The 26,727-nt window shown below is 47.0% G+C and overlaps 1 protein-coding gene across 4 annotated transcripts in view; it reads left to right on the top strand.

The window, feature by feature from the left end:
• KIAA1549 (KIAA1549 ortholog) overlaps positions 1 to 26,727 on the top strand; it is a 746,373-nt gene that overhangs the window by 332,452 nt on the left and 387,194 nt on the right. For all 4 annotated transcript variants that reach the window (XM_085652039.1, XM_085652040.1, XM_085652037.1 and 1 more), the window contains exon 5: positions 21,387 to 21,517. In XM_085652039.1, coding sequence (XP_085508165.1) covers positions 21,387 to 21,517 — 131 coding nt within the window. The remainder of the gene's footprint in view (positions 1 to 21,386; positions 21,518 to 26,727) is intronic.

Raw genomic sequence — 26,727 nt, 5'->3', positions numbered from 1 at the left:
CCCAAGGGAGGGGAAGTAGAGGAGCCATCTTGATTTGGGCAGAGAGTTGAGAGGGATGCTGAGAGATGGGAGGGTGCAGGATGTTGAGAGATGGGAGGGAGAGCGGTGGTGTGAGATGGGAGTCCATGTTAACAAACGTCAGAGGCGGCAGCACCTATCATTAGAGAAACAGGTGCAGTGACAATTTTGCCCAGAGGCCCACTGCTTCACCATTCTAAATGGTTTACAATACAAAATGGGCATGGGGGCTCATTTTCCTTGCTAGCATTAGGGCACATGACACCCTTGGCACAGAAAAGAGGGGGCAGCATTCAAAGTCAAAGTCAAAAAATAAAGTTTATTTAGACCGGTTGATCTATAAACCACAATACATATTTTATCATCTAAAATCGTCACAACACAAATTCTTTCCATTTACTATAAAAATTCTACTGTCATAAAACTGCATTTACACAATTAAAACCAAAACTCATTAGAATTAAAAAGCTTTGGCCTTTTCATGGGTCTCTACTCAGTTCATAAATTTATAAACCCCCTGCATAAATTTCCCAATGGCTATCGCAATGTCAAGATTTTCCATTTCCACTAAAAGATCACGTGCTTGCGAGCGCTCATTGACATCATATTTTAAAAATATCGGGCGAAGAAACACTTTACGTAGATTTAAAAACAGATAACAATCCAATAAAAGGTGCAAAATATCACACTTCATTCCTATTTTACACACGCATTTACCATCCGGGTGTAAAAGGGCAGCTTTTATTCCGCTATTTATAAATAGCGGATTGATTCCTATTCTTAACTTAAAGACTTCTTTCCTTAACCAACGATTAGGTAGCAAATCCATATATGGAAAGCTGGAGTCTTTCTCCCATCCAGCGCTCATAAACTTTACAGAGTCTTTTTCTCTCAAATACTTTAGATCTATTGCCCTCGAGCATACCTTACCCTGCGCTTTAAGCACATTCTTTATCACATTAATTTGGAGTGTCATTGGGTCAATGTCCACCATCAGGTAATCACAAATGGTCAGGAGTCTTCTTCTTGTTGCCTTCGCCCACTTTAACTCACTGAATTGAATTTCCTTCACACACCATTGTGATACCTTGGTGACTTCCCCCCTACCCAGGCGGTTCCAGAATCTAAGCAAACTTGACTGGACCTGGACATTCCATGAAGGTAGGTCCAATTCCAATCTAATTGCCTGAATCATCGCCGACCCTGGAAGGGACAGCAGGGATTTTAGACATTTACCCTCCTCTTTGTCCCATGAGCTTTTCCCATCAATGCATAGAACCTCTGCCCCATATTGGAATTGTGGCGGAACCATAGCCTTAAAGGCGGTCAAGAGGGGTTTATGTGACATATCTCCATAGCTATGGTCAAATCTTTTCAACCCACATACCGCAAGATGCGCTTTTAGTTTCTGTGCCTCCAAATGGGTATCCCACTTCAAAGACCTTGTAAACCATATTCCGAGGTATTTATATTCATTTACAGTATCTAACTTGGTTTGGCCCAAGTACCAGCTAAACTTTGTACTCTTCTTCCCAAAACACAGGATTTTTGTTTTATCCATATTTACTGTAAGACGCATTGCAGTGATGTACTCGTTAAATACATTCAACTTTCTCTGCAGCCCTACCTCTGTTTGGTCCATTATTACAAGGTCATCAGCATACAGCAGGCAGGGCAGATGCTTACCATTTATCTTCGGGCTTGCACCCCTGGCTGTACCCAGGCTAAGGGGCAAGTCTGCTAAAAATATGGCAAAGAGTAACGGGGCCAATACACAGCCCTGCCTCAACCCATTGTTTATAGGAATTTCCTTTGTGAGCCCACCAGAAGTATCTTTGATTACACGTGCCCAGTTATGGCTATGCAGTTCTTGAATTACCAACAAGAGATCAGCAGGCACCTCATACTTCCTTAATACTTCCCACAGACAATCCCTATCCACCAAGTCAAAGGCTGCGCGAAAGTCCACGAAGCAGCAATACAATTTGCCCTGCTTCTCCATGGACTTCCTTGCCACCGCCCACAGTGCAAAACAGTGATCAACAGTTGAGTGCCCCTCCTTAAAGCCACCCTGCTCAATTGGAACTATTGACCTCTGCTCTACCCAATCCTTCAACTTGCCCAGGATTATTTTCGAAAAGACCTTGACCCCAATATCTAATAGGTTAATTAACCTATAGTTCTTGGGGTCCTTTTTTTCCCCTTTTTTTTTTTTTTTTTTTTTTATTAATAAAGACCTTTATTCAGAGACACACAATACACGGCTGACAGCCTACAACCCAGTGGGCCGGCAGCGGAAGGAATCTTATATGTGTAACCAATAACACAGCCCTGTGCCGTCAACCCGGGGGTACGGCGGCGTTAATAAACAGTGCATCAAATTTGTAGGGAAGAAGGACGTATGCCTTAGGTCTTATTTTCTCTTAGAACCACTTTGAACACAAGCATGTGCCCCAACAGGCGTGAACTTGTCTAACAATCAAAACTCCCCCCCCCCCCCATCCCCCCCCCACCCTTCCAAGGGACGGTCCACACTGCAAGCACCTTTGTCCACACTGCAAGCACCTTTGACCTTACTTCCCGGTGGTGCGACCTACGCATCACTGTCTTAACCTTCGGAGCGTACAGAGCAGTGGTATATTACACATCCCCGGGGTCTGCCTGCTCGATAGAAGGAGGCACACAGATGCCCCCTCTGAAATCATTCCACTTGGTCCACACCTCGACCCACTTACGGGGGCACCCTCTTGCCACATAGACGGTTTTTTCCTGTAGCATGCACCAGTCCATGTCTCTGTTCCAGTCTGACAATGTGGGCGGAATGGGACTTCCCCAGAGTCTAGCTATGTTCCTCTTCGCCACCATTTGGCCGAGTGTCACCCAGAGCCTCCCTTTTGGTGGCAGGTCCGTTGGCTCCCATATATTCAGGAGGCATCTCTTAGCCTCCAGGCGAATCTCCACCTCCCACACCTCCTCCATACACTGCACCACCCTGCGCCAGTACCTCTGAACCTTCGGGCAGCCCCACAGCACATGGAAGAAGGTACCTGTGCCCCCACATCCCCTCCTACAGAGCGCTGTGTCAGCCCTCCCCATCGCATGAAGTCTCGTACAGGAGATGTATACTCTATGCAAAATCTTCAATTGGATAAGCCGCAGTCTGGATGATATGGCGACCTCACGCGGGGAAGCCAAGGCAGAAAGCCACTCCTCATCATCTATCTCTAGGCCTTCTGCCACCCATTTGTCTCTGAGGGGGATAAGCATATCGGGGGGATTGTTAATGAGTTTTTTGTAGGTGAGGGATATGGCGTGTTCCGGGAGGTGGCCGTCCAGCAGCCTGTCCTCAAGCGGGGAAGCTGGCGGCAGTTTGGTCTCAGGAGGGATGTTCGACTGTAGGGAGTGACGCACCTGCAAATACCTAAAGTATTCAGTTTGCGCCAGTTCATATGCGTCTCGCATTTGCGCAAACGTACGGATCCCTGTAGGGCCCCAGATGTCCTTAATTTGAGAGATGCCGATGAGGTCCCAGTTCCGGAACCCCTTGGTGCGTCCCAGATTGCCCAATATTTCGGAGGCCCATAGTGGCGTGGCCATTGTGAGGACACCCGACCAGCCGAGCTTCTTCTGCGCAGCGCGCCAAATCTGTACCGAATGGAGCGTGGGTCCGGTAAGGCCACGCAGACCTCTCCTCGAGTAAAGCGCTATTTCGTAGTTCCCTCCGGGAAGCAGCCATCTATCCATGCCATAGGCTGGATCGTTCCCGTCCCCATACGTCCCTTGGTTTATTGCGGACAAATGGGCCGCCCAGTAATATTTACGGATGTCGGGAAGGGCTATACCGCCATCGTACCACCCCAAGGTGAGCTTAGCCAGCGAGATTCGGGGCGCCCCGGCCCAGAGGAGGTCACGGAGAGCGGCCTCGATGGCCGCAAAGTAGCTGCTCGGGACCAGGTCCGGGTAGTTTTGAAGCGCATACAGGAATCTAGGAAGCGCCAGCATCTTAAAAAGGGTTGCCCGGCCCAGCAAGGACAGTGGTGTTGCCAGGATTTAGCCTCTCTTTGGAGCCGCTGCAACGGCGGCTTGAGATTGTGCTCGTATAGTTTGGCCTTATCAGCGGTGATGTAGACACCCAGGTACTTAAACCCGTCCTCTGCCACCATGATAGGACATGTGTCCGGGAGCCTCGGAGGGTTCCCACGCAGGACGTATAGATGCGATTTGGCCCAATTAACCCGGAAACCGGAGTTGCGACCGAAACTAGCCAGAATGTCGAGTGCCACTATTATCGACCCTCGCGGCCTGGAGAGATAAAGGAGTATGTCATCGGCGTATAGGGATATTCTATCCTCCCACCCTTCCGTCCATGCTATGCCCTTTAATGCGGCATCCTGCCTTATCCAGGCCGCGAGTGGTTCGAGGGAGAGAGCGAAAAGAAGGGGCGAGAGGGGACAGCCCTGGCGTGTCCCCCGTTCCAGCGCGAAAACTTCGGACAGTTTGTTGTTCACCAGCACCCGCGCGAGGGGTTCTGCGTAGAGCAGCCGCACCCACGCTATGAATTGAGGCCCGAAGCCTAGTTTGCGCAGGACCGCGAACATGTACGGCCACTCCAGGGTGTCGAAAGCCATGGTGGCGTCCAAAGAGACCACCACCGCGTCCTCCTGCAGTCTGTGGCGCTGCCCCAATACCCCATGCAGTCGCCTGATATTAAGGGCCGTGTTGCGATGGGGCATGAACCCCGACTGGTCGGGATGGACCAGCGAAGGGAGCACCGACTTAAGCCTATTGGCCAGCGTCTTCGCCAATATCTTGGGCTCCGCGTTAAGGAGCGAAATCGGCCTGTAGGAAGCACAGGAGTCTATGGGTTTGCCTTCTTTTGGTATTGCCACTATCGTGGCTATACGCTGATCCCGGGGCAGCTTTCCCACTGCCCTGCTGTGATCGAACATGCGTTTCAAGTGCTTACTAGTGACGTCCGGCTGGAGCTTGTAAATCTCAATTGGGATCCCATTGGGGCCGAGCGCTTTACCCGGGCGGAGGTCCCCTATCGCTCGCTGCAGCTCGTTCTCGGTGAGCGGGCTATCCAGGGCCTCGCGATCCGCGTCCGATAGGGTGGGCATGAGGATATCGGTAAGGAGGTCCACGGAGTCCTCCTCCGGCCGATCCGACTCACGCTGGTAGACCCGCTGGTAATGCGCGGCGAACTGGTGGACTATTTCCCAGGGCTCTGTAATCGCTCTCCCGGAGTCGGTGCATAGCTCAGGCACCACCCTGCCGGCCCGTTGTTTCCTTTCGAGCCAGGCAATAAGCTTCCCGGCTTTGTCGCCCTGGTCATAAATTCTGCCCAGCCGGTGCCTAGTCATGGTCTGAGCTTCTTGGGTCACCAACGCTTTGTATTCAGCCGCCTTTAATTGCATTGTGTGTCTGATCTCCCGGTCTCCGCTTACCGGCGCCTCCCGCTCCAGAACCTCTAACTCTGCCTCCAGTGTCGCGACCTGCTGACGCTGTTCCCGCCGCCTGGCCGCTATGGCCGAGAGCGCCTCACCCCGCACCACAGGTTTAAATGCCTCCCAGAGGGTAACCGGGGAGTCGACCGACCCAGCGTTTTCCTCGAAGTAGCGTGAGATGGAGATGGAGATGTGCTTCCTGGTGACCTCATGTTTCAGATGCCAGGCATTTATTGGGGGTAAGAAGCCCACCCGACCGCTTCCAAATGTGATGTGGGCCCAGACCGGTGAATGATCAGAAATGCCTCTAGGGAGGAGCTCTGCCTCGAGTACCACCATATCCTGTTGCAGCAGGGTGAGGATGTAGTCCAGTCGCGAGAACGAGTGATGCGCCCCTGAGAAACGTAAATTTGCTATCAGTGGGATGGAGCAGGCGCCAGACATCCGTGAGCCCGAAGGCCTCAAAGTCCGCCAGCCACCCATGCCCCTGGGGCAGGTCTCTGGGGGGCTGCCTATCTCGAGAGCCTGAGGCCACTGCATTGAGGTCCCCGCCCAGTACCAGCTGACCCTCTGGAAGTGAAAGGAGGAGTGTGCCCAGGTCTGCGAAGGCCCGGGCCTGGAGGCCTGGCGGGACATACACTGAGAGTAGATTAAACGTACGGCCTTCCCACCGCCCAGATATAGCCGTGAAACGGCCCTGCGGGTCAGTCTTGGTGAGGTCTATGTGGAGGGGCAATGATCGACGCAATAGTATCCCCACCCCCCGCGAGCCGGAGGTGAAACCTGCGTGTGCTGCTAGAGTGTAACCACATCTGTTCAGGGCATGGCACACGTTCCCCATCAAGTGCGTTTCTTGCATGAACACGACATCTGGTTGGTGCCGTTTGATAAATTGTAGGACTATAGTGCGTTTGAGCCTGTCCCCCAAACCATTGACATTCCAACTAAGGACCTTTAAACTTTTCTCCCATCTCCTAGCCATAGCCATGCCTTGTCAGGGTGCTCCGTCCCACTACCCCGGCTGCGTGCTTGCTGACATAGTTCGTGTGACCGCAGATGATCCCCAATTCCCACCCCTCCCTGGTTCCCTCCCCACAATCGCACCAAATAGCAATTAAAACAACCCTGGAAAACAGTGCAATCCACCCCCTCCCCTTCAAATCCAGCCCCAACATCCCTACCCCCCGTACCTAAACAGACCCCCCCTCCCTGCCCACTGCTCCGTGGGCTTTGAACTACCCACCACCCCAATTAGCAGAGCGCCTGTCGCCCAACCCTACCCCGGAGAACCCGGGGGAAACCCGACTAGGGAAGTTCGTGGGCCAGCCCCCTCCTAGCCGCCTGTCCATGGTGTCCCCGTTTGTGGCACCCCGCAGGCCACAGCGCCCCACATAAACTGGAGCCAGCCCTGAAAGGGCCAGGCAGGCGTAATGTCTCGTGGCCCAACAACCCCACATGCAAATGAACCCCAAGATATACTTTACAGTCCGGCGTCCTCCTCCAGCCCTCGCGGTCTCATCGACCTGCACCGTCCCTGGGTGAGTCCCAACGGGGGCTGTTCGATCTGGAACGCCAGGACCGCTGACTCAGCTCACCACCCTCCGCACGTTCTGCAGCTGACCCCGGGGAGGGGTGCCCGGTGCTCCGGCATCGATCGTCGTCCCGCCGGGAAGCTTCCGCGTCCGCGTCCAGCCACTCCTGCACAGCAGCCGGGGAGGTGAAGAAGACAGATTTGCCACCAGAGATGATCTTCAATTTGGCGGGAAAGAACATCATGTACCGGATCCCACGATCCCGTAACGCCGCCTTGACCCCTTGAAAGGAACGCCTTTCTCGCTAAACCTGTAGCGTGAAGTCAGGAAAGAAGCGGACCGTGGCCCCCTCATACTGTAGATCACCGTGCTGTCTCGCCGCTTTTTCCCCTTTTTTGTGCAAGGGTCTAATTATTGCGCCTTTCCAGGTCTTGGGGAATTTGCCTGACACCAGAATTGCCACAAACATCTGGGAAAAGAAACCTGCCCACCAGTCTATCTGGGTTTTAATTAGGATCGCAGGGAGGTTATCTGGGCCAGCTGCACGTGATAAGTTCAATTTTTTGATGGTATCTTTTACTTTCTCTACAGAGAAGACTGGTATTAAACCTTCTACTCCCCTTATCCAAGTTGATCGATTATTCTCGATTTCCGGGGGCCTTTTGGCATTGTAAAGGTTGCTTAAGTAGTTTCCCCATGCTTCCTCCTCCACAACACTGCTCATAGTACCCGGAGTTCTACCTGCAGACTCCTGTATCAGCCTCCAAAACCCTTTTATATTTTTATTTTCAATTGTCTGTAAGAGGTTTGCCCAACATTCTTCTCTGAAAATCCCTTTCTGTCTCCTTATTAGGGATCTATACTCTTTTTTTCAACCCACACAACCGTTCCACATTCCCAGGATCATAACTGATCCTCTGACGTCGCTCTAGTTTCCGTATCACGCTTTTTTTGCTTTGACATTCCAGATTAAACCACTTTGACTTACATTTCATGGTTTGGGTATTTACCTTACCCTGTTTCTTATCTTTCAGGTACACCCTTATACATTGCACCGCCTGTGCTATTACATCCTCATACCAGACTACCTGCTGCCCTTCAATCCTTTCCTTCGATAAATTTTGTTGGAAGCAAGCTAATTTCTCAATATACTCTTCCGTCAATTTTGTGGTCATACGCTTGGGATATTCCACATTTTGAGGAAGCACCCTTTCACATTTACCTAATGACTCGCCTACAATTTCACAGAATAACGCATTGTGATCGCTATCCCTGCGCTTGATTACCTGGAATTTTTTTACCAATGCATAGTTCCATGACAGAGTAAAAATATAATCTATAGGACATTGTTGATTTCCCACTCTAAAGGTCTGGGAGGCTGGCCGATCTGTATCCTTCCTGCCATTTAAACATATCAAGCCCTTTGAACCCAGGAACTTCCCAAGAGCTTCATCCTGTCTGGTGGCTAGACACAATGGAAAGACTGCTGGTCCAATACTATAGGCACTCATCATATCTTCAAACCAGTGATCTAACTATTCAAAATTTAATTTATGATTAAAATCACCCATTAACACCAGAGTATTCCTCCCATACTTTTCTGTCAGATCAATTATCTCCTTTTTAAAGAGGCTTAATTCTCTCTCATATTCTTTTTGAGTCCCCCATTGAATATATACATTTACAATGATGAGATGGACATCCTTGCCTTCAATACCTTTGTAACATACATTACAAACCAACAGCCATTTGCATAATGAGCTGATTAATTTTGACTCATTTACGAACTTGGTTGAAGCAAGGGTCAACAATCCCCCTGAGGGGCGTCCAAATTTTGTGTTTTTACTGGCTGGTTTATACACATGAACAAACCCTTCTACTACCTGAGTGTTGTCGCATAGCCAAGTCTCCTGTAAGCAAATGACATCAGCACATTTTGCGAGCTGGTTTAAACTATCCGCCTTTGATGTTCCTCCCAACCCGTTTATGTTCCATGAAATCAATTTCAGGCTATGCGGCAACTCAGTAACCTAGTCGATGTCGCTGAGGCATCCTGATTCATTCAAACCCCATGAACAGATACTACTGTCCCAATCCCTACATTCCTCTTCCCTACTGGGTTTGGAGTTTTCTACAGCTATGGTGATGTTGGCCGTCTCACCCCACCCCCCGGTTAACCACCTCACTTGCCTTTCCCCCAGACCCGCATGAAATCTCATGAAGCCTCCCTTACGCTGTTTCCCTGCATCTATTTCTTCTTCTGAAATTATCCTTATACCCTCTTTTAGGATTTCTTTCCCTGCTTTCAGGATTGCCGCTTTAACAAGTCCTGAATAAACTAGCACCTTTGTGTACTCTGCGCCATTATTATCACAGCAAAACCCTATCTGTCTCAGATCCTTTGACCCAATTTCTTTTAGGGAAGGGCATTTTGCGAATGAAAATAAAAGATGAGAACGGTTCAGCGGGCCTATCTTTCTTAGTTTTTTCCCTCCTGTTCCCTGTTCATTGTGTTTAAAGTAAATCCACATTTTATTACAATTGCTTTTATCTGGGGTTTCTAGATCACTGCCACCTCTTCCCATCTGTGTATTCGTACTTAGGCGCATGTCAGCTCTACTGCCTCCTACATCTACACTTCTTATTTGTACCTTCCCTCCTCGCTTGTTACAGGATTTTTTTGGCGAGGGGTTATACGTGTTTAACCGTGGTACCTTTTCCCTATCCCTTTCAACTTCAGTGACGGCACCTACCGAGTCTGGTTGTCTCCCAATTACCCTTTTTTCTCTTATCTGATTTTTCTGCTGAGCATTTTCTTTTGGTTTTGTCCTGGACTGCATTTTTTTGCTCTTCTCTTTTTATTGGGCTTTCAACTTGCCCTGGACATGAGAGGGTCTTTTACTTGGGTACCTTATGGTCTGATGCCTCGAGCACTCCCCGCCTCTTTACCAGCATAGGCCACTTAGAGATATAGACATTACTCTGGGAACCACCCTCCACTGCTGGCTCTACTTTCTCTTCCCTTTGGTCGTCTAACCCTGGCGCTTGTACAGTTCTTACCATTGTAGGCATCAAACCCCTTATCCCCTGCAGTTCTTCTATCATTTTTTTAAACTGCAGTTCGTGATTATTTAACAGAGTATTATTTAACACCGAAACCTCCAGCAAGCCTTGCAACATTTTTTGGAGCATTAGCATAATGTCCAGCATCGAGGCTGAGGATGAAGTTGTAATGTCCATACCCAATGTACCATTCCGTAGTATTTCATTTATGGAGTCCAAAGGTTTCGGACTTTGGAACCCGACTTGATCCAGGCTTTTGTCCAACATAGTTCTTGCCGAGGAGTTTAACAAATAGGAACAATCCCCCACATCAATGGGCCCCAAACCTGCCAAGCCTACATCCGCTACTCTTGGTGAAAAGAAGATGCATGGGGAGGATGACAGTCTTGGTTCAGGGAGCGGTATCCTTTGGCTTAAATCATTCTGTGAAAAAGAGGTGTCCATAATCTCCGACATCCTCTACTTCAGCACTTGGTATTTTTGTTAGACTCATGGATTTGGACTATGGTTTGAATTTGGCTTTTACCTGGGGTTAGTATTCTTTTAAAGTGCTTCCCCACAAAGTCCTTTATCGATTTAGACACCAAACCTCCTTCTTTCTCACTATTTATTAATGTATTCTCAGTAGAAGCCTTCTTAGTAGCCTTTTTCTTTCCCTTTTTATCATTTTTATCATTTGTAACGCGTGGCTTCACGATGGTCTCTTTGGGCCCTTCTGTAGAAAAAGACGCTTCGGACTCATCAGCATTATCCAATGACCCTGTGCGTGTTTCCTTCTGCTTTGCCTTTCTTGGCGCCATAACCGCGTTTCGCACCTGCTCCCTGGAGTATACTCACTGCGTATGATTTCCGCCCTTTATTTTTCTTTTTATTACTCTCCCACTATGCCAGGTAATCAAAACAAATTCCCATAGAGCACGAAATAAAAGGCACTTAGCTGAGGGTGTAATCTTCTTGATAGGGAAAGTAAGTAATTTGCGCAGGCTTCGTCAAACGCGTTGACTGGCTAGATCATGATGTCAGGGGAGCATACGCAGAATCTGCGTGCACAGAAACCCTCCGTAAAAGGAAGAAACACTATTTGATAAGCCCGGCTTCTTAGTGGCTTTGCAAGCGCTCCAACGCCAAATAGGTAATTGTTTTCAATATTTTCCCCAGAGTAAAACAATGATTACTACAGTATAAAGTTGGAAAACATTGTTAAGCTTATCTTTCTGGATGAAACCCAGTTGAGAGGTTTCTCCTACTCGCCTGTCCACCCAGCAAAGCCTGGATCAATGTCACTTCCCGTGAGCCAGGAGTACCGGGAGGACGCCGCGAACCGCGGATCCGAGCTTCGCCTGAAGCTGCCTGAAGCCGCGGCATCCACAGCGTTACGGCGATCGACCAGCAGTCCGTGGTACTCACGACAGGCTTCACCGTCGCACCGCCCTGCCAAGAGATGGATGGTGTGGGGGGGCTGCAACGGGCTGGACGAAGCCTCCTGACCTCCGGGTGATAGGACGAAGCCTCCTGACCTCCGGGTGATAGCACAGCACTGCAAGCGGCAGCAGGAACGGGAACGGAACACTCCGAAAACCAGAACTGGAGTCTCTGTCTCCAAGAGAAAGTAGGTCTGTTTTACCAGGGGGCAGCATTCAGTAACTCATTTTCTTTCAGAATGAAACTGGACTTGTTTCGAGATTGAAATGATCGTTCGATATGGTGGGGGAAGGAGTGAAAGAAGAGGAGATAGCCTGGTAGCCACATCCATCATTAGTGCAGCAAGTGGAGTGCATTGCAGCCCCCAGCACCCCAATTATGAGCAATAGTGGTTTTGGTAAATTCTGTTCTTATTTGATGCTGTTGCATTTTTGTAAGTCTCACATTTAGTGTGGATTGCAGCTACAGAAAAGCATCCCTGAAATGTTCTCATGATCCCTGCGATCATCCCTTCCTTCCCGCTCCCCAAATTCTTGCCATAAAGTTTTGGAGTGGGGCCCAACTTCAAAACTTTTTGCTTAGGGGGCTCACAGCAAGAAAGTTTGAAGACCTCTGGTCTAGAGGGACAACATGGATGTAGGTCACACTCAGTAGCCCTCATGGCATTGTATGGAAAGGTGAGGGAAAGGCAGAATTTTCTGAAATACTCTTACGTGCAATTAACCAGAATTGACGAATCCACTACTTTTAGTGGTGAAATGAATTTAAGGCTCTTTCATTAAACCCGGGCTCTTTATTGAAGAAATGCAGTACTTAGGCACGTTACAAATGAGTCAAGTCATTCTGTATGGAATAGTTGCCAGTTTTGTCTCTGAAGAAGGCAGACATGTTTTAGAGGTATTGAGGTAAAACAATTGTTTGAAGATCCGAGACTGTGTGACTAGACATGAACTGAAGTCTGCGTGTCATTGGTAAAATGAAAGTAGTGAAAGCTGGAAGTGTGAGTGGGATTTAGTCAAAGAAATGCAGGCTAAAGAGTCAGAGGATTTTCAACGAATACTAATGGACAGAGAAAGTTATAGACAGACAGGTAGGGTCAGAATGTTAGAAACCGTAAGAAAATAACATACTGCTCAACTGCTTGAGCTGAACAGGATGTATTTGGCTCGGTGCTAGTTACCTGAGATCAACCGCTGCAAATAAATCAACCGATACAAGATGTGAGACGATCTCTAACTTCGTGAATTGTAAGCGGTGGGATGGGAATTCCATATAGAAAGCATACTGGGGCATAGGGTTGTTCAATAAAGTGTTGTGGCTGCTAAGCAACTGCTTGCTTGAAGTATTTTGCCATTAATGGGAATATTGTCTTCAACAGAGGAGTCACTTTTGCTCACCTTTGGTAGTTAGACAATACAAAAATGCTTGAGGAAGGCTTAATGGTGGTAAGAGCTTGGAGTACAATTGTTCCAAACATACTTGGAATAGTAGTTTGTGCTCATTGGTCTGGGAAGTGCTGCTATTTAGGTTAGTTACTTGTGAGGGGGCTCAATCTGAGAGGTCATTGTTAATCAGTTCAGAGGTATGCAACATGTAAATTATGTAATTTCCTTCATATATCTAATTTCTGATTAGTTGCCCAGATACTTTAGTGCAATGCAGTTTAACATTTTTAAATGTGTGGTGGAATTTATTTAGCATTGCATAGATTTTTGCTTGCAGTATGTTTTCACAGCTTCTGTTATACTCTCAAAGTGACTAATCCTGGGGCGTGGCCAGCAACCGAAGAAAAATGGCTGCACACTAGCACAGCTCCGTAGCCCCACTCCCGAATCCTGGTATTATCCGCCACATAACGCGCAAAAACGGCGTCATTAGCTCATACCTTGTCACCCGAACATATCACCAGTGGCATCTCACCTCATTTGGAGCAGTAACCCATCAAACGGCTTCTACGGGACTGAAGACTCTCAATGAAAGCAAGAAGAAAATGGCACTTCCCTGAGAACCGAGTGGAAAGTGAAAGGGCGGCCGCCGGACTGGAGGAACTGTAGCAGAGCCGAGGTCTTGCGAGTCTGAGTGAGCAGCCCGCACAGACGCAGCAACGTAGCGTAGACGTGATCCGGATTGAGAAGAACAAAGTGGGCGGCCCGGCAGCACAGAAGCTGGGCACAGAGGAAACGCTTCTCGAAAGAGTACTGAGCCCCGGGTGAGTCTGAGCGCCATCGAGGGAGAGAACGACTGGGCTGGTGATGGGAACTGACGACGGGTCTGCTCGGGACTCGTAGTGGTGATACGGTGAGTGTCACACCTCAAGGTCGGCTAGATAGGAGGGGGTCGAGGGTGCGGCCGGGGCGAAACCGGCAACAAGGCAGCTACTAGAAGCTGAGCTGCGACGAGCTCGGAAGAGGGGTGGTATTAAACTACAGTGACGCCCCCGAAAAGGGAGCAGCAACGTCGGGCATAGTATTCCCCCGGCAGCCAGCGTAAAGAGAAAGCTGCTTTAACGGCAGACTAGGCTTTCGCTGTGTACTACCTGCAAACAGACTGGGCCCCCAATACCAAAAACAAAGGGAGAGAATCTCCAACAGGAAAGGTTGGAGGCCTAGACATTACATGTATTGCAGCAGACAAAAACTGCTCATTGTTGATAGAGGACAGCTACAATTCCGTGAGTCCTGCTCCTAGTCTTGAAACAGGCAGAAGTGCAACAGTAGAAAACTACTCCCCCCACCCCCCCACCAACAAGAAGAACTTGCCCACCTAGAGTTGGTGAGGGAAACCCGACAGGCCGAACAAGCCTCACAGCCCTTGGGCAAGCGGCAGGAATTACCCATCACAACACTAAAGCATCAAAATAACATATTTACGTCAGAAGATGGCGGGGCAAAAGGTGGATGGGCAGCACTTCAATCAAAAATGCACAAATTCACATGGCAAAAGGGAGCAGAACCGCAAGAGAATGTAACAAAGGCTACTCAGCCCCAGACGGAGACTATTACAGAGCAAACCGACGTCACCCTACTGGATATAATGGTGGCAATAACCAATGTGCGTATCTCGCTGGAGTCACGGTTAGACTCAGTCACGAGTGAGGTCTCCTTAATTAGGGCGGATCCGCGCAATATGGATGCTAGAGTTAGGGAAGTGCAAGTGACAACTCAAACTTTCTCTATAGATGCAACCAATCTAAAGCAACAATTCACTGAACTACAGACAAAAAGCAAACTCATGGAGGCCCAACTGGATGACTACGAGGGCAGAGCAAGAAGGAACAATATACGAATCTTAGGTGTGCCAAATCACGCAGAGGGCTGGCATCAGACCTATTTGTGGAGCAACTCATTACAAAACATCGACGTAGACTGTCAAACTATTTCTCTGTCGAAAGAGTGGATAGAGTCTCCGGTGGGAGGCCGAAACCGGGGGCCCTGCTTAGACTGACACTTGCTTGAGACAGAGACGTTATCTTGCAAACTGCCCGTGGCGCTCCAACTGTCACCTACGAAAATAGCAATCTCACCTTCTTTCTGGACTTTACAGTTAAAGAGCAGAAGCAAAGACGTAGCTTCCTGGAAGTAAAGAAAGTTCTGAAAGAAAAACATTAAGCATGCCATGTTATTCCCAGCAAAACTGAGAGTGGAATCAGAAGGCAAAGCATGGTTCTTTTCCAGCCCTGATGAAGCGTGAGAATGGCTGGATGGGTGAAGACAAGTGGGAAATAATACAATGGATAGGCATTGTCAGAAGCGAGAGTGGAACCACCAAAATCATGCGCTAGACAACCCAAAAGGCCTGAGTTCATTGAAGACGATGCGGGAACATTGCAAAATAAACACGAAGACACTTGTGCTTATGGGGGCCAACTGGAGAGTATATTTATTAACAGAGTGACTCGGTCATAAATTTAAATAGAAGAGTGTGAGAAGCAGTGTATATCCTGTGTACTTAAATTCAACTGTAACTAAAGCAGGTAATAGGGTGTAATAGGGTGTACAAACCACCAATGTCTGGATAACAATTTAGCCAGGCTGACATTGAGTATATCGTTTATCCCACCTGACGACCGTAGGACGGGAGGGTGGGGGCCGGTATGACCACAACCCTTCATTTTGGGGGAGGGTGGCAGGCACTCTGCAGTGTTGGGGAGGCGGGTAGTTTCTATACCGTCATGCAGGGAGGGGGGGGGGGTCAGTTACTTAGGGGCAAAAGGTACAGCTTAAGTTTGTTAATGTTCTAGTTAAGCAGATAGCGAAAGTAGGGACATCAACCATGCATGCATACGTTCTGATCCATAGAACACAGTTAATCAACTGGGCCTGGCAGCAGGGAAATTCCAGCAATGCAAAGGGTATACTCAAACCTGAGATGCCAAACATAGTGAAAAAATAAAACAAATGGTAGATGGCCACGCATATGTAGACTCCTTACTGTTCAAAACGGACAACATGGGTGAGATTGTACTCGCGTTACTCACCTGGAACGTAAATCGACTAGATGAGAAACATAAACGAGGGAGAGTGCTTCAGTATATAAGACGTCAAGCTCCGAATGTAGTATTTCTTCAAGAAACATATTTGGTAGGGAACACCTGTAAAGGGCAGGATAGAGGGGAATACAAGTAGATTGCCCATGCTGGTTTCACGTCCGGTTCCAGGGGGACGGGCATAATGGTCTGAAGGGGTCTTCCCCTTATTATACAGAAGACCTGAGTTGACATACAGGGCAGGTTTGCAGTAGTAGAGGCGCTCTAGGAGGGAAACTGTGTTAATCTATTGTGTGTGTATCTATATCAATATATAGATAGATAGATAGATAGATAGATAGATAGATAGATAGATAGATATAGATATATATATATATATATGCCTCCAGCAAGTAGCCATAACCGATCTAAGTAAAATTATCCTTTTCCTATCGATTGGAATCCTGGTGCTGGGGGTTGGGGCGATCTGAACTTGACACTTCACGACCAAATGGACCGGCACCTGCCTCTAATGCAAACACAAGAGAATACACCACTCCTGTCCGAATTTCTTGTTGTGCTGGGATTGACGTATGTTTGGAGATACTTTAACCCACAAACACCCCAATTTACATTTCACTCAGGAGCCCATGACAGTCAGTCACTCATGAATAGAATACATATTGACTCTAACAACGTACGCAATTTCAGGGATGTCAGATGTCCAGCAAAAGGTATCTCTGATCACTCCCCGGTGTGGGCCAGATAAGTCTTGGACTCGCATTACACATGATCAAATATCACGTTAAGTCCATGGTACCTTAAACTCCTCGATTTCCAGAAAGAAATTGCACAATATACAGACCGCTATTTCAGTGATAATGCTGACTCATTTGAATCTGCACAAACACTGAGAGGCCTTTAAAACCGTGATAAAAGGCCAGGCGCTCTCATTCGCTGTCCGGCATAAAAGAGAACAAAGAGCCAGAATTGAAGCCCTGTAACAGGAGATCCTGGATAAGGAGAGGCAGCTTGTTAATAATCCTGATGACCAAGCTGGACAGACCTTAGACAATAAGCATCTTGAATACAGATCGCTTCTTGCTGAGGCGGCAGGAACTAAACTCAGTATCCCAACACAAGGTATATGAGATAGAGGACAGAGCAGGTAAGCTCTTGGTCTGGTTAGAAAAAAGAGACCAGCCCCGGCGCTAGATACCAGATTCAGAGTAAATGGAGATAGGAAACTTAGGGACCCACAAGAGATAGCGGAGGCCTTTGCAGATCACTTTGAGCTCCTATATACATCCACAATCACGATAGATGACTCGTGAGAACTCCCGAAAGACATTCCACTATTGACTCTGTCCCTCGGGGACCAGAACTCACTAGAGGTCGAGCTCAAAGAGGAGGAACTGCGAATGGCGATTCGTAGTGTGCAATCTGGGAAGTCAATGGGACACAACAGGCTCCTAATTGAATTTTTTAAGCTAACTGCCTCACGAATAACACCTTATCTAAGGGAAATGTACTTAGAGAGCTCCTGTAAAGGAGCCTTGCCGTACGATCAGAGACTGGCATCCATAGTAGTTATACACAAGCAAGGTAAATCGGCAGATAACTGCAGTTCTTACCGACCCATTTCTCTTCTTAATGCAAAAGAAAAAATCATGCCCAGGATATTGGCCGCACGTCTGATTCCCATTATCACCAAATTAGTACATCCAGACCACTCTGGCTTCATGCCTGGACGAAATACAGCACTTAACATACGCCGTCTACATGGGGTACTCTGTAGGATGGAAACGCTCGGAGAGGAGGCAGCTATACTCTTCCCTTCACAGACAAATGGCATTTGATACGATAGAATGGCCATATCTCTTCACCGTCCTGGAAAAATGCGCTGCTGGCCAAAACTCCCAGAAATGGATTAAGGTGCTATACTCAAAGCCAATGGCACAAGTGTCAGTGAATAGACATACTTCTCGAAAATTTCTTCTAGAAAGAGGTACACGACAAGGATGTCCTCTGTCGCCTCAAACTTTTGCCTTAATGTTGGAGCCATTAGCAACTTGGGTGAGGGGGGGACTCGATAATCAGGGGACTACGTTGGGCAAATAACTTCAAAGACAGAATTTCCTAATATGCGAATTACCTATTATATTTAGCATCCCCAATGAGGTCAAACAGAATTCTCCAAATGCACACAAATTTTGGCAGATACTCTGGTTTTAGCATCAATTAGTCCAAATCCATAATTTACATGTTACATGGTCCACCACCAAAATTACCACCCACGTGTGAGGCCAAGATCGAGACGGAAGTCTTCCGATATCTGGGAATTTTTATTACCTCAAATCCCACTCTCTTTTTCTCACAAAATCTCCTAAATCCCCTATCCAGATTACAAAAGGATGTGCAGCACTGGAAAATGCTGCCTTTGACCCTACTAGGATGTGCAGCGCTGTTTAAAATGCTGGCACTGCCGCGTTTTTATACATATTACAAAATAACCCCTTTGAAGTATACAAATCATACTTTACGAATATCGAGAGCGCAGTAAGGACACTGCTATGGGATGGTAAACCCCCACGCGTAGCAATAAACAAACCTACAAAAAGCTGGTATGATGGGGGGATCGCATTTCCTAATATCAAACAATATTACTGGGCAGCCCAATTGATGGTTGTCAACCATTGGGTCTGCCACACCCACAATGACCTGGCATACCGGATGGGCAGACTTTTGATGGGTCCTGAAGGATATAAAGAAGCCCTGTACACAGACCTGAGACATCAAGCTCTAACATGCCCAACAGCCCTGTCGATTGCTATCTGGCGCCAAGCATATAAAAAACTAGGCTGGCCCAAGAAGGTGACGGTAGCCATGCCCCTGTGGGCAGCAGAGCAGCTGAGTAAATTGGGGAAACAACCAGGGTTCAATAACAGGGATAATATGGGCATCTCCTCGGTAGGGAATCTTTGGAAGAATGGAAAGGTAATCCCATTCACTAAGTTGCAATCGGACTATAAAATGGCAAGTCAGGAATTATTCAGATACCTGCAAGTACAGCACGCGTTAAACTACACTAATCTCGCGTAATGAGGCGATACCGGAGGCCTTTCCATTAGAAGATAGGTTACTTCTAGATCCTATGACCAGGAAGGCCATGCCATTAACGTACCAAAAACTAAGTAATAATTTGCCAGATCCACTCCTTTCGCTTAGAGAACGATGGCAGAAAGGCATTGGTGAGCTAGACGATGAGTAATGGCAGGAGGCATTGACATCCCCCCGGGAGTCTGCGGTTTCACTGAAATATTGACTGATTCAACTTAAAATACTACATAGAACCTACCCCTTGGGTGGAACGATAACTAAAATCTGATGGATGGAGTATTCCAAGTGTCTTAGACTATGTACAGGAGAGGGAACATTTTAACATACCATTTGGGATTGCTCAGATATTAAGCCATACTGGGAAAATATTGTGTCCCTGTTGCAAGAATTGTGCAAGAAGGAGGTCCGCCTATCGGCTAAACTAGGCTTGTTGAATATATGGGTGGCCACTGGCTTGATAGCTGCTGAGCAACAATGGGTTACACTAGGGTTCACCCTGGCCAAATGAAACATTGCTCTGAGGTGGGGGGGGCTAGTGAGATACCCACTCTGCAGGGATAGGAAAAAGATATTGATAAATGTATGTTCGCTGAAAAAGATGTGTATTTGTCCAGAGGTTGCCCCCAAAAAATGGGACAAGAAGTGGGGAAAGTGGAATGCATACAGAGGGGACATATGTCTCCCTCCTACGAGAGAACTCGAAAGACAACATAGGGGAAGGGGCCTTAGAGAATGTGAAAATGAGGAATCTGAAATGTAATAATAACCAAGATGCATGTAAGGTAAACTGCTCAGTATATGGATTGTCAATTGTTGCAAACTGTCTCACCTGGCTATGGTAGAAAATGTTCAATAAAAAGATATATATATTTTTTTTAAAGTGACTAATCCCTAGTAATCACTTCAAATACCATCCTCAAAGTGTAGGTAATGTGGTGTGCAGGACTATTTCATTGTGTAAAAAACTACTTGGTTCACCTAAAGCTATATAGACCGGAGAACAGCAGAGCCAAATGGCCCTTCCTTTATATGCTTGACCAACTGTTGAAAATAAACCTTCCTGTTTACAACAGTCCTGGGCTGCCTATTTAGAAGCACAATTATTCTTTCTTGCAAGTTTTCCTGTAAACAAGCCCCGGGAGATCCTTTTTGCCCTCAGGCAGGAAAAGGTGTGCACCAATTTACCAGCATGCATGAAAGGAACAGACCGCGTTGGCGCGCTCATCTACCACGACTTACCTGGAGATAATGCATATTGGGCAGACGATCAGAACCTGCCAGAGAATGTCAGGAATGCATTAATATTTATTAGTGTGTTGCTGGGACCCTCCTCCCCACAAATGCACAAACACACAAGAAATCCACATTGTCATATTTTGAAAAGACAAATTTTAAAGTTCAGTTTTAGTGTAACTTATTTGTAAAGGTGTAATTGCAGATATAAAACTTACGGTGAATAATGTAGAAGCACAACACATGAATAGTATGAAAACTGACCGCATAATGTATGGCATCCTTGATGATATCTGAGATGAAATCTCTTCATTTAATCCTAGCTACTTCAGCGCCAAATCCGTGCCATAAATAGGACCCTTCTGAATGTTGCATGCTCATGTGTGTTGCCTGCCCTTGGGGCAAGGCTGCTTCTCACTTGTTGTTGCGCTGTTTACAGTCTGACAAGAGAACGTGGCCTTGGTGCAGGCTATCTGGTACACATGTACTCTATCTGGAATGTACAAAGCTTCTTTCACGTACAGAGATTTGTGAACACAGTTTTACTGTTTTCAAGGATTATTGCGGGAAATGTTACCCTTATAATTAATGATGTAATGTGGAAACAGGAACATATGATTTTTTTTTACCAGAATTTTTCTTTATAGTGTACCATTTCGTGAGTGTAGGAAAACATGAGTTCGAAACACATTATTGAACATAACACTTTGTTATACTGTAATTGCATATATATGAAGTAGGAAATAGAAGTTCTACATCAATGAAGGTATGTGAAGCCTTAAGCCGTGACGAACATAATAAGCAGCTACACGTGATGGGAGGGACTCAGAGGCAGGAATAAAAAAAAAACCTACAACAGCATTTTGGGCATTTCTTAGAGCTAAATTGTTCCATCCTCAAAACAAATGCATGAAATAAGGTACTGCGCAGGCTTTGAAAGAAGCCTACAAACTTGCTGTAGAATATTTGTGAGTGTGCATTTGCTTTTTCTTGTCTTCACAAAATGCATCATCAAAATTGCCAATTTGTTTGCTCAACAAAGCTGATGGTTAGCAGTGTAAAATGTAATATTTTCCTACCTTTCAGTCCTTCAGTTTGTGCCTCTCAACATGGAAGTGGGTTTTTGTAACTTCACACAGCGTCTTGAAAAAGGCCTGGCAATGGCATTTGCCGACGTAAGGAGACTGCGCCAGGAGACAGACAATTTCACAATACAGGTTAGATTGGCGCTATATTCAAGAAGATTGAAGCACGTTTTATGTGTTCATCTTACTCCGTCCTCCGCTTTCCACACTTGTTACATTTGTTTGTGTACCTCTCTGTGCTCTTCTGCTTGATTTGTCTCAATGCTTCCTCTTTTTTTGTCCGTCTTCTTTTTTGCCCCCATATCTGTTCCTTTTCTATTCTTATGTTTCCTCCACATTTTCTTAATCCTCGGGCTAAATCTCCCCTTTTCTCTTCTCTGTTTTTTTATACCCTATCTGCAAGCTTGTTGGCGTCTCTCCTTATCCATATTTCTTCTCCTGATTAATATTATACAGTTTTCTAGTGACTCCCGTGCCTTTAATTTGCTCTTAATAATTATATTTCATGTTATTATTTTGATTGAGCAGATGTTTGTGTCCTGCTCTTCTCACTCTCATTATGTGCGACCTTTCCAAAGTTCTCTGCACCTTGTTTTCTCTATTGTTCATTAATGTAATGTTTTCCTACGATGCTTCTGCTCTGTATTATTCCCCTTTCCAGATGTTGCTTGTTGCTTTTATATAATGTCCGACCCCTAAATTCTCTATGCAGTTCCATGTTTTTCAGTTTTTAAGTTGAAGCAAAGGCATATTCAGTTTTTAAGTTAAAACAAAGACTTTGGAAACATGCCTAAAGCTTGCCTAGGAATGCATTTTGCCCATTACTTACCATTGGCTTTTCGTTTTGTAACGCATTTGCTTGCTTTTCTGTCTTTTTTTTTTTTGTTTTTGTTTTAGGCTGTTCATCATGTCTTCGTTTTCCCATGGAGCATAGCTTGTTGACCTCCTCTGTGACTGGATCCTTGTATTCTTTCACAAGTGCTAGCTTTCTGGGAACTTTTTTTAGGTCTCGCCTGAGCCAGCGCATTAGCGCTGCTCTGGCTAGAGCTTTCGAAAGCGGGATTTGGAAGTGCAAACTAGTGCTTTTCAGGCCGCCAAATACAGTGCATGTGCGCCGGGCGCGCGCACCATTTGTCAGCCTGCTGATCACTTTGGCGGCCGCTTTGATGTTCTCAGTGAGCCGCGCGGCCACTGAGCACATCAAAGCGGCCGCGAAAGTGCTCACCATATGCCAGCCTTCCCTGTGTTGCTTGTGCCGCGCGCCGCTGCTGCCGCTTCATTCTTTCGCCCTATTTGTCAGTCACAGAAAGCCTCTTCCAGGCCCATTAGTAGTTTGTGCAGTCTTCTTGAAAAGGGATTTAAGGGGCGCTTGGGACCCCTTGTCTGCTGAACCAACAGTACTCCCCGCCCCTGTGACATGAAGGAACAGCTTTTTCCTTGGCAGCGCCTCGCATCGGCAGCTTAGCGTCTTTGGCGTTCTCATGACTAGCCGCGCCGAGGGGACATGCTCCCGCTCTTCCAAGAGCTTAGGCGGAGATTAGGAAAGAGATGAGCAACTGAGCAAGATCTGTGCGCGGGGCTCGAGGTGATGGTACTGGGGCAGCCCCTGAGCTAATTAAACCCGCTGGCTCTGCCTGGCACAGGATGGCTTCATCCTGATCCAGGCCTGCCTTCTGCGCAGGCCTCTGTGTCTTCGTGGCCTAGGAGCCCTGCCCGGCTCGAAGAAGCCCGACCCTCAAAGTGCAGCGATGCCCTCCCACTCACCTCCCTCCCACCTCCCACTCACCTCCCTCCCACCTCCAGCGATGCCCGCAGCGCCCTCCCACCTCCAGCGATGCCTGCAGTGCCCCCCACCTCCCTCCCACCTCCAGCGATGCCCTCCCACCTCTAGCGATGCCCACAGTGCCCTCCCATCTCCAGCAATGTCTGCAGTGCCCTCCCACCTCCAGCGATGCCCGCAGTGCCCTCCCACCTCCAGCGATGCCCGCAGTGCCCTCCCACCTCCAGCGATGCCCGCAGTGCCATTCCACCTCCAGCGATGCCCGCAGTGCCATCCCACCTCCAGTGATGCCCGCAGTGCCCTCCCACCTCCAGCGATGCCCGCAGTGCCCCCACCTCCCTCCCACCTCTAGCGATGCCTTCCCACCTTTAGCGATGCCCACAGTGCCCCCCACCTCCCTCCCACCTCTAGCGATGCCCTCCCACCTTTAGCGATGCCCACAGTGCCCTCCCACCTCTAGCGATGCCCACAGTGCCCTCCCACCTCTAGCGATGCCCGCAGTGGCCTCCCACCTCTAGCGATGTCCGCAGTGCCCTCCCACCTCCAGCGATGCCCGCAGTGCCCTCCCACCTCACTCCCGCACGGACCCTTTGGCACTCCAAACGCCCACTCACCCACCAAGTGCTCTTTCAGAAAATCTGCAGAGGGCAGGGTCGTGTGCACTAGTGACACGGGAATGAAAAGTCACACGAGTGCTCAAAAGCGCACAACTACAACGAAAGTTCTATATATAAAAAAAATAGTGCGTTTCAAAGTAGTTTGCTTAGTGGCTTCAACACTCGTTGCTGACATCTGGTGTACACGGGTTGAATCGCGTGAGCGCCGAATCTGCCTTTTATCCTTCTGAGGTTGATAAATTGACATTGTTAGGTTATTACAGCGCGTTGACATCCCAAAGTCTGCAGTATTCTGGAATTTGTAAAAATATGCCATTAATACTATTACTGTGAAGACGAAAGGTATAAAAGTGGAATGATGAACAGTTTAATGAATTTGAGCGCCAAGATCTGTAAAGGGGTTATATATATAGCCTTGTTGATTATTCTGTGTTTTTTTGGGAAATGCGAAGAACAGATTTGAAATGTGGCTCTGATTTGATACTGCCGGGTCTTTACAACGTGAGAGCAAAGGCTGAGTTTCAAATTATAATATCAATAACTCGTCTTTTATATAACACTTCATACCACATTCCTAATGTGTCTAAGCGCTGTTACTTAATTAAATGATACGTGTGCACTAGTGACACAGGAATGAAAAGTCACACGAGTGCTCAAAAGCGCACAACTACAACGAAAGTTCTATATATAACAAGCATTTGCAATGCAATAGGTCTCGCTTTTGCGAGAGTTTGAGCTATTGGCATTGTAAATGACAATGCCTTTTATTTGTGTGTTGGTTTTCAAAACAGATAAATAAAAGGCATTGTCATTTACAATGCCAATAGTTTAAACTAGCAAACGCGAGACCTAATGCATTGCAAATTCTTGTTTTTAATAGCTTGCTGTTTTAAGGGTGTAAAGCAAATGTTTTAAACACAGAGGCGCCCACCAGGACATGAAAGGAAGTAGAGCCGTTTAAGTACCAAAAACGTATGTGAGAGTCTTCTTTCAAGCATTCTCAGCAAAATGTTGTAAGAAAAAAGGCAATGCCCTTTCTTAACAGTAATTTAATATGCAAATTGCAGTGCCGTACTCAGCACGCATGTGTATCGTTAGGGATGGAGCTGCCCACTTTGGAGATGGGGAACCATGTTCGTGCCTAAAACATCGATTTGACCTCTCACATAACATTTAATTGTAAGCATGAATCCCTTGTATTTAAAGGGGGCTACTGATATATATATATAAAAAAAAAAGAATAAAAACACGAGCATGAAGGCATTTATCATTGCATGCGCAAATTTAAGCGAATGAGACGATAAATACTTAGATTTTCCCAAGCGACACCAAAGGTAACGAAATGAAGTAAATCGTTACTGTGAAGTAAAGGGGCAACGACCTAAATGAACATAATCCAGAGTGCACTTGCATCTATAAGGCAAAGAAGGCACTCAGTGTATGTTTTCAAATAAATAAAGCTTTTGTTATGTGTATCATTACAAACAGATCTGGCGACTTTGGAACAAGGGAACTATCTTCGAGTCCCAATGCCGGCTCATAATTCGATGATTCTAGGCAAATCACTTAATCTGCCTGTGAATAAAACATCAATTTTACCTCTTCCATAACATTTTACTGTTGGGATGTACCACGTTTATATACAGAGCACTAATAGTAAACAAGCCCGGCGGAGAGTGGCGCGCGCGTGGGGCGGGGGAGCGCATTCCAGGCGGGGGAGCGGACCCACTGAAGTGCGATGCCAAACGGATTGCATGGCGGCACGATGCGCGTGATTGTGCGCGTGCTAGCCATGCAATCCGCTTTTTGGGAGCACTTTTAAAACCCCCTTACAATAGTCTCGCTTGGCGATCGCTTGCGCGATAGCAAGGCGAGACCTAAAAAATAGTGCGTTTCAAAGTAGTTTGTTTAGTCCCGGGAGTGGGAAACAGCAGACAGCTGCCATGATTTGTTTCCTTGTGGGAAACATTGCCTCAAGCAATCCGTTTAACAGTCCGGCAGGAAGGACTTTGATCATTATCTGCGTTACCATCTTTTGTTAATCTAGGAGCAGGAGCCCCAACCTAATCATTGATTTCTTTTCACCACATGCTAACACACTTAACACTTTCTGCATACCGTGTGCACTTTCACTTTCATTTGATTCGCAAACACCTCTCTCGGGACGTTGCCCTTGAGCATCGGCAGCCGCTTTTCGATTTTATTTTCTGTGTGCGTTCACTTATGTTTCACAATGCCCTGCTTTCCTGACACAATGTGACCTAGGCTTTAGGCTTATATTCAATCACATGGGGGGAGGTGCGACATGGGGTAGGATAAAGTGCGTGGGGGTTGAGTGCACAGAGCTGGGGTTGTTTTGCCATAAATACTTGTTCCTACTGACAGCAGTGGGCGTAAAAATAAAAAGTAATTTTCTGGAGTTTGCCTACAGTTTTGGAACGCTTCTATGTGAGGCTTTCAGTGCCACACACTATCGGCAGTAACATCAGGCATTCATATTTATACAGGGGAGTGCATTTTAGAATGTAGCCCTTTGCAATTTAGGGGTTTTGAAGGAAAAGTAAAACTGATGCATTACTCCTAAAAGTTTTTATGCAGCATCATAAATCATTTATTTTCGAATCTGATCGTTCTGTCAACATTAGTGAAGGGACAGATGAAGGTGAAGCAGTGACCTAAGTGTTACAGAGTTTGGGAGACAGACGTTTAGTCCTAAACAGGCAAAGGCCTACGCCCTACGAAGAGAGGATTACCCAACTTCATTTAATAGCTCTGTATAAGCAAACGTTTTCCCTTCCTACTATCAGAGTATAGAGGAGATTGAGCTATCCATTTATTCAGAAAGATGCACAGAGTAACGAAATCTAAATCTTTTCAGGGAGAAGAGGCATCCGAGAACCCATGGCAGGTGCCATAGACCATTGGAGAGTGCAGGCAGTGCCCAA

This window comes from Triturus cristatus, chromosome 4_1 (genome assembly GCF_964204655.1).
Source record: "Triturus cristatus chromosome 4_1, aTriCri1.1, whole genome shotgun sequence".
Lineage (NCBI taxonomy): Eukaryota > Metazoa > Chordata > Amphibia > Caudata > Salamandridae > Triturus > Triturus cristatus.
This window is presented reverse-complemented; position numbering and strand designations above follow the sequence as displayed.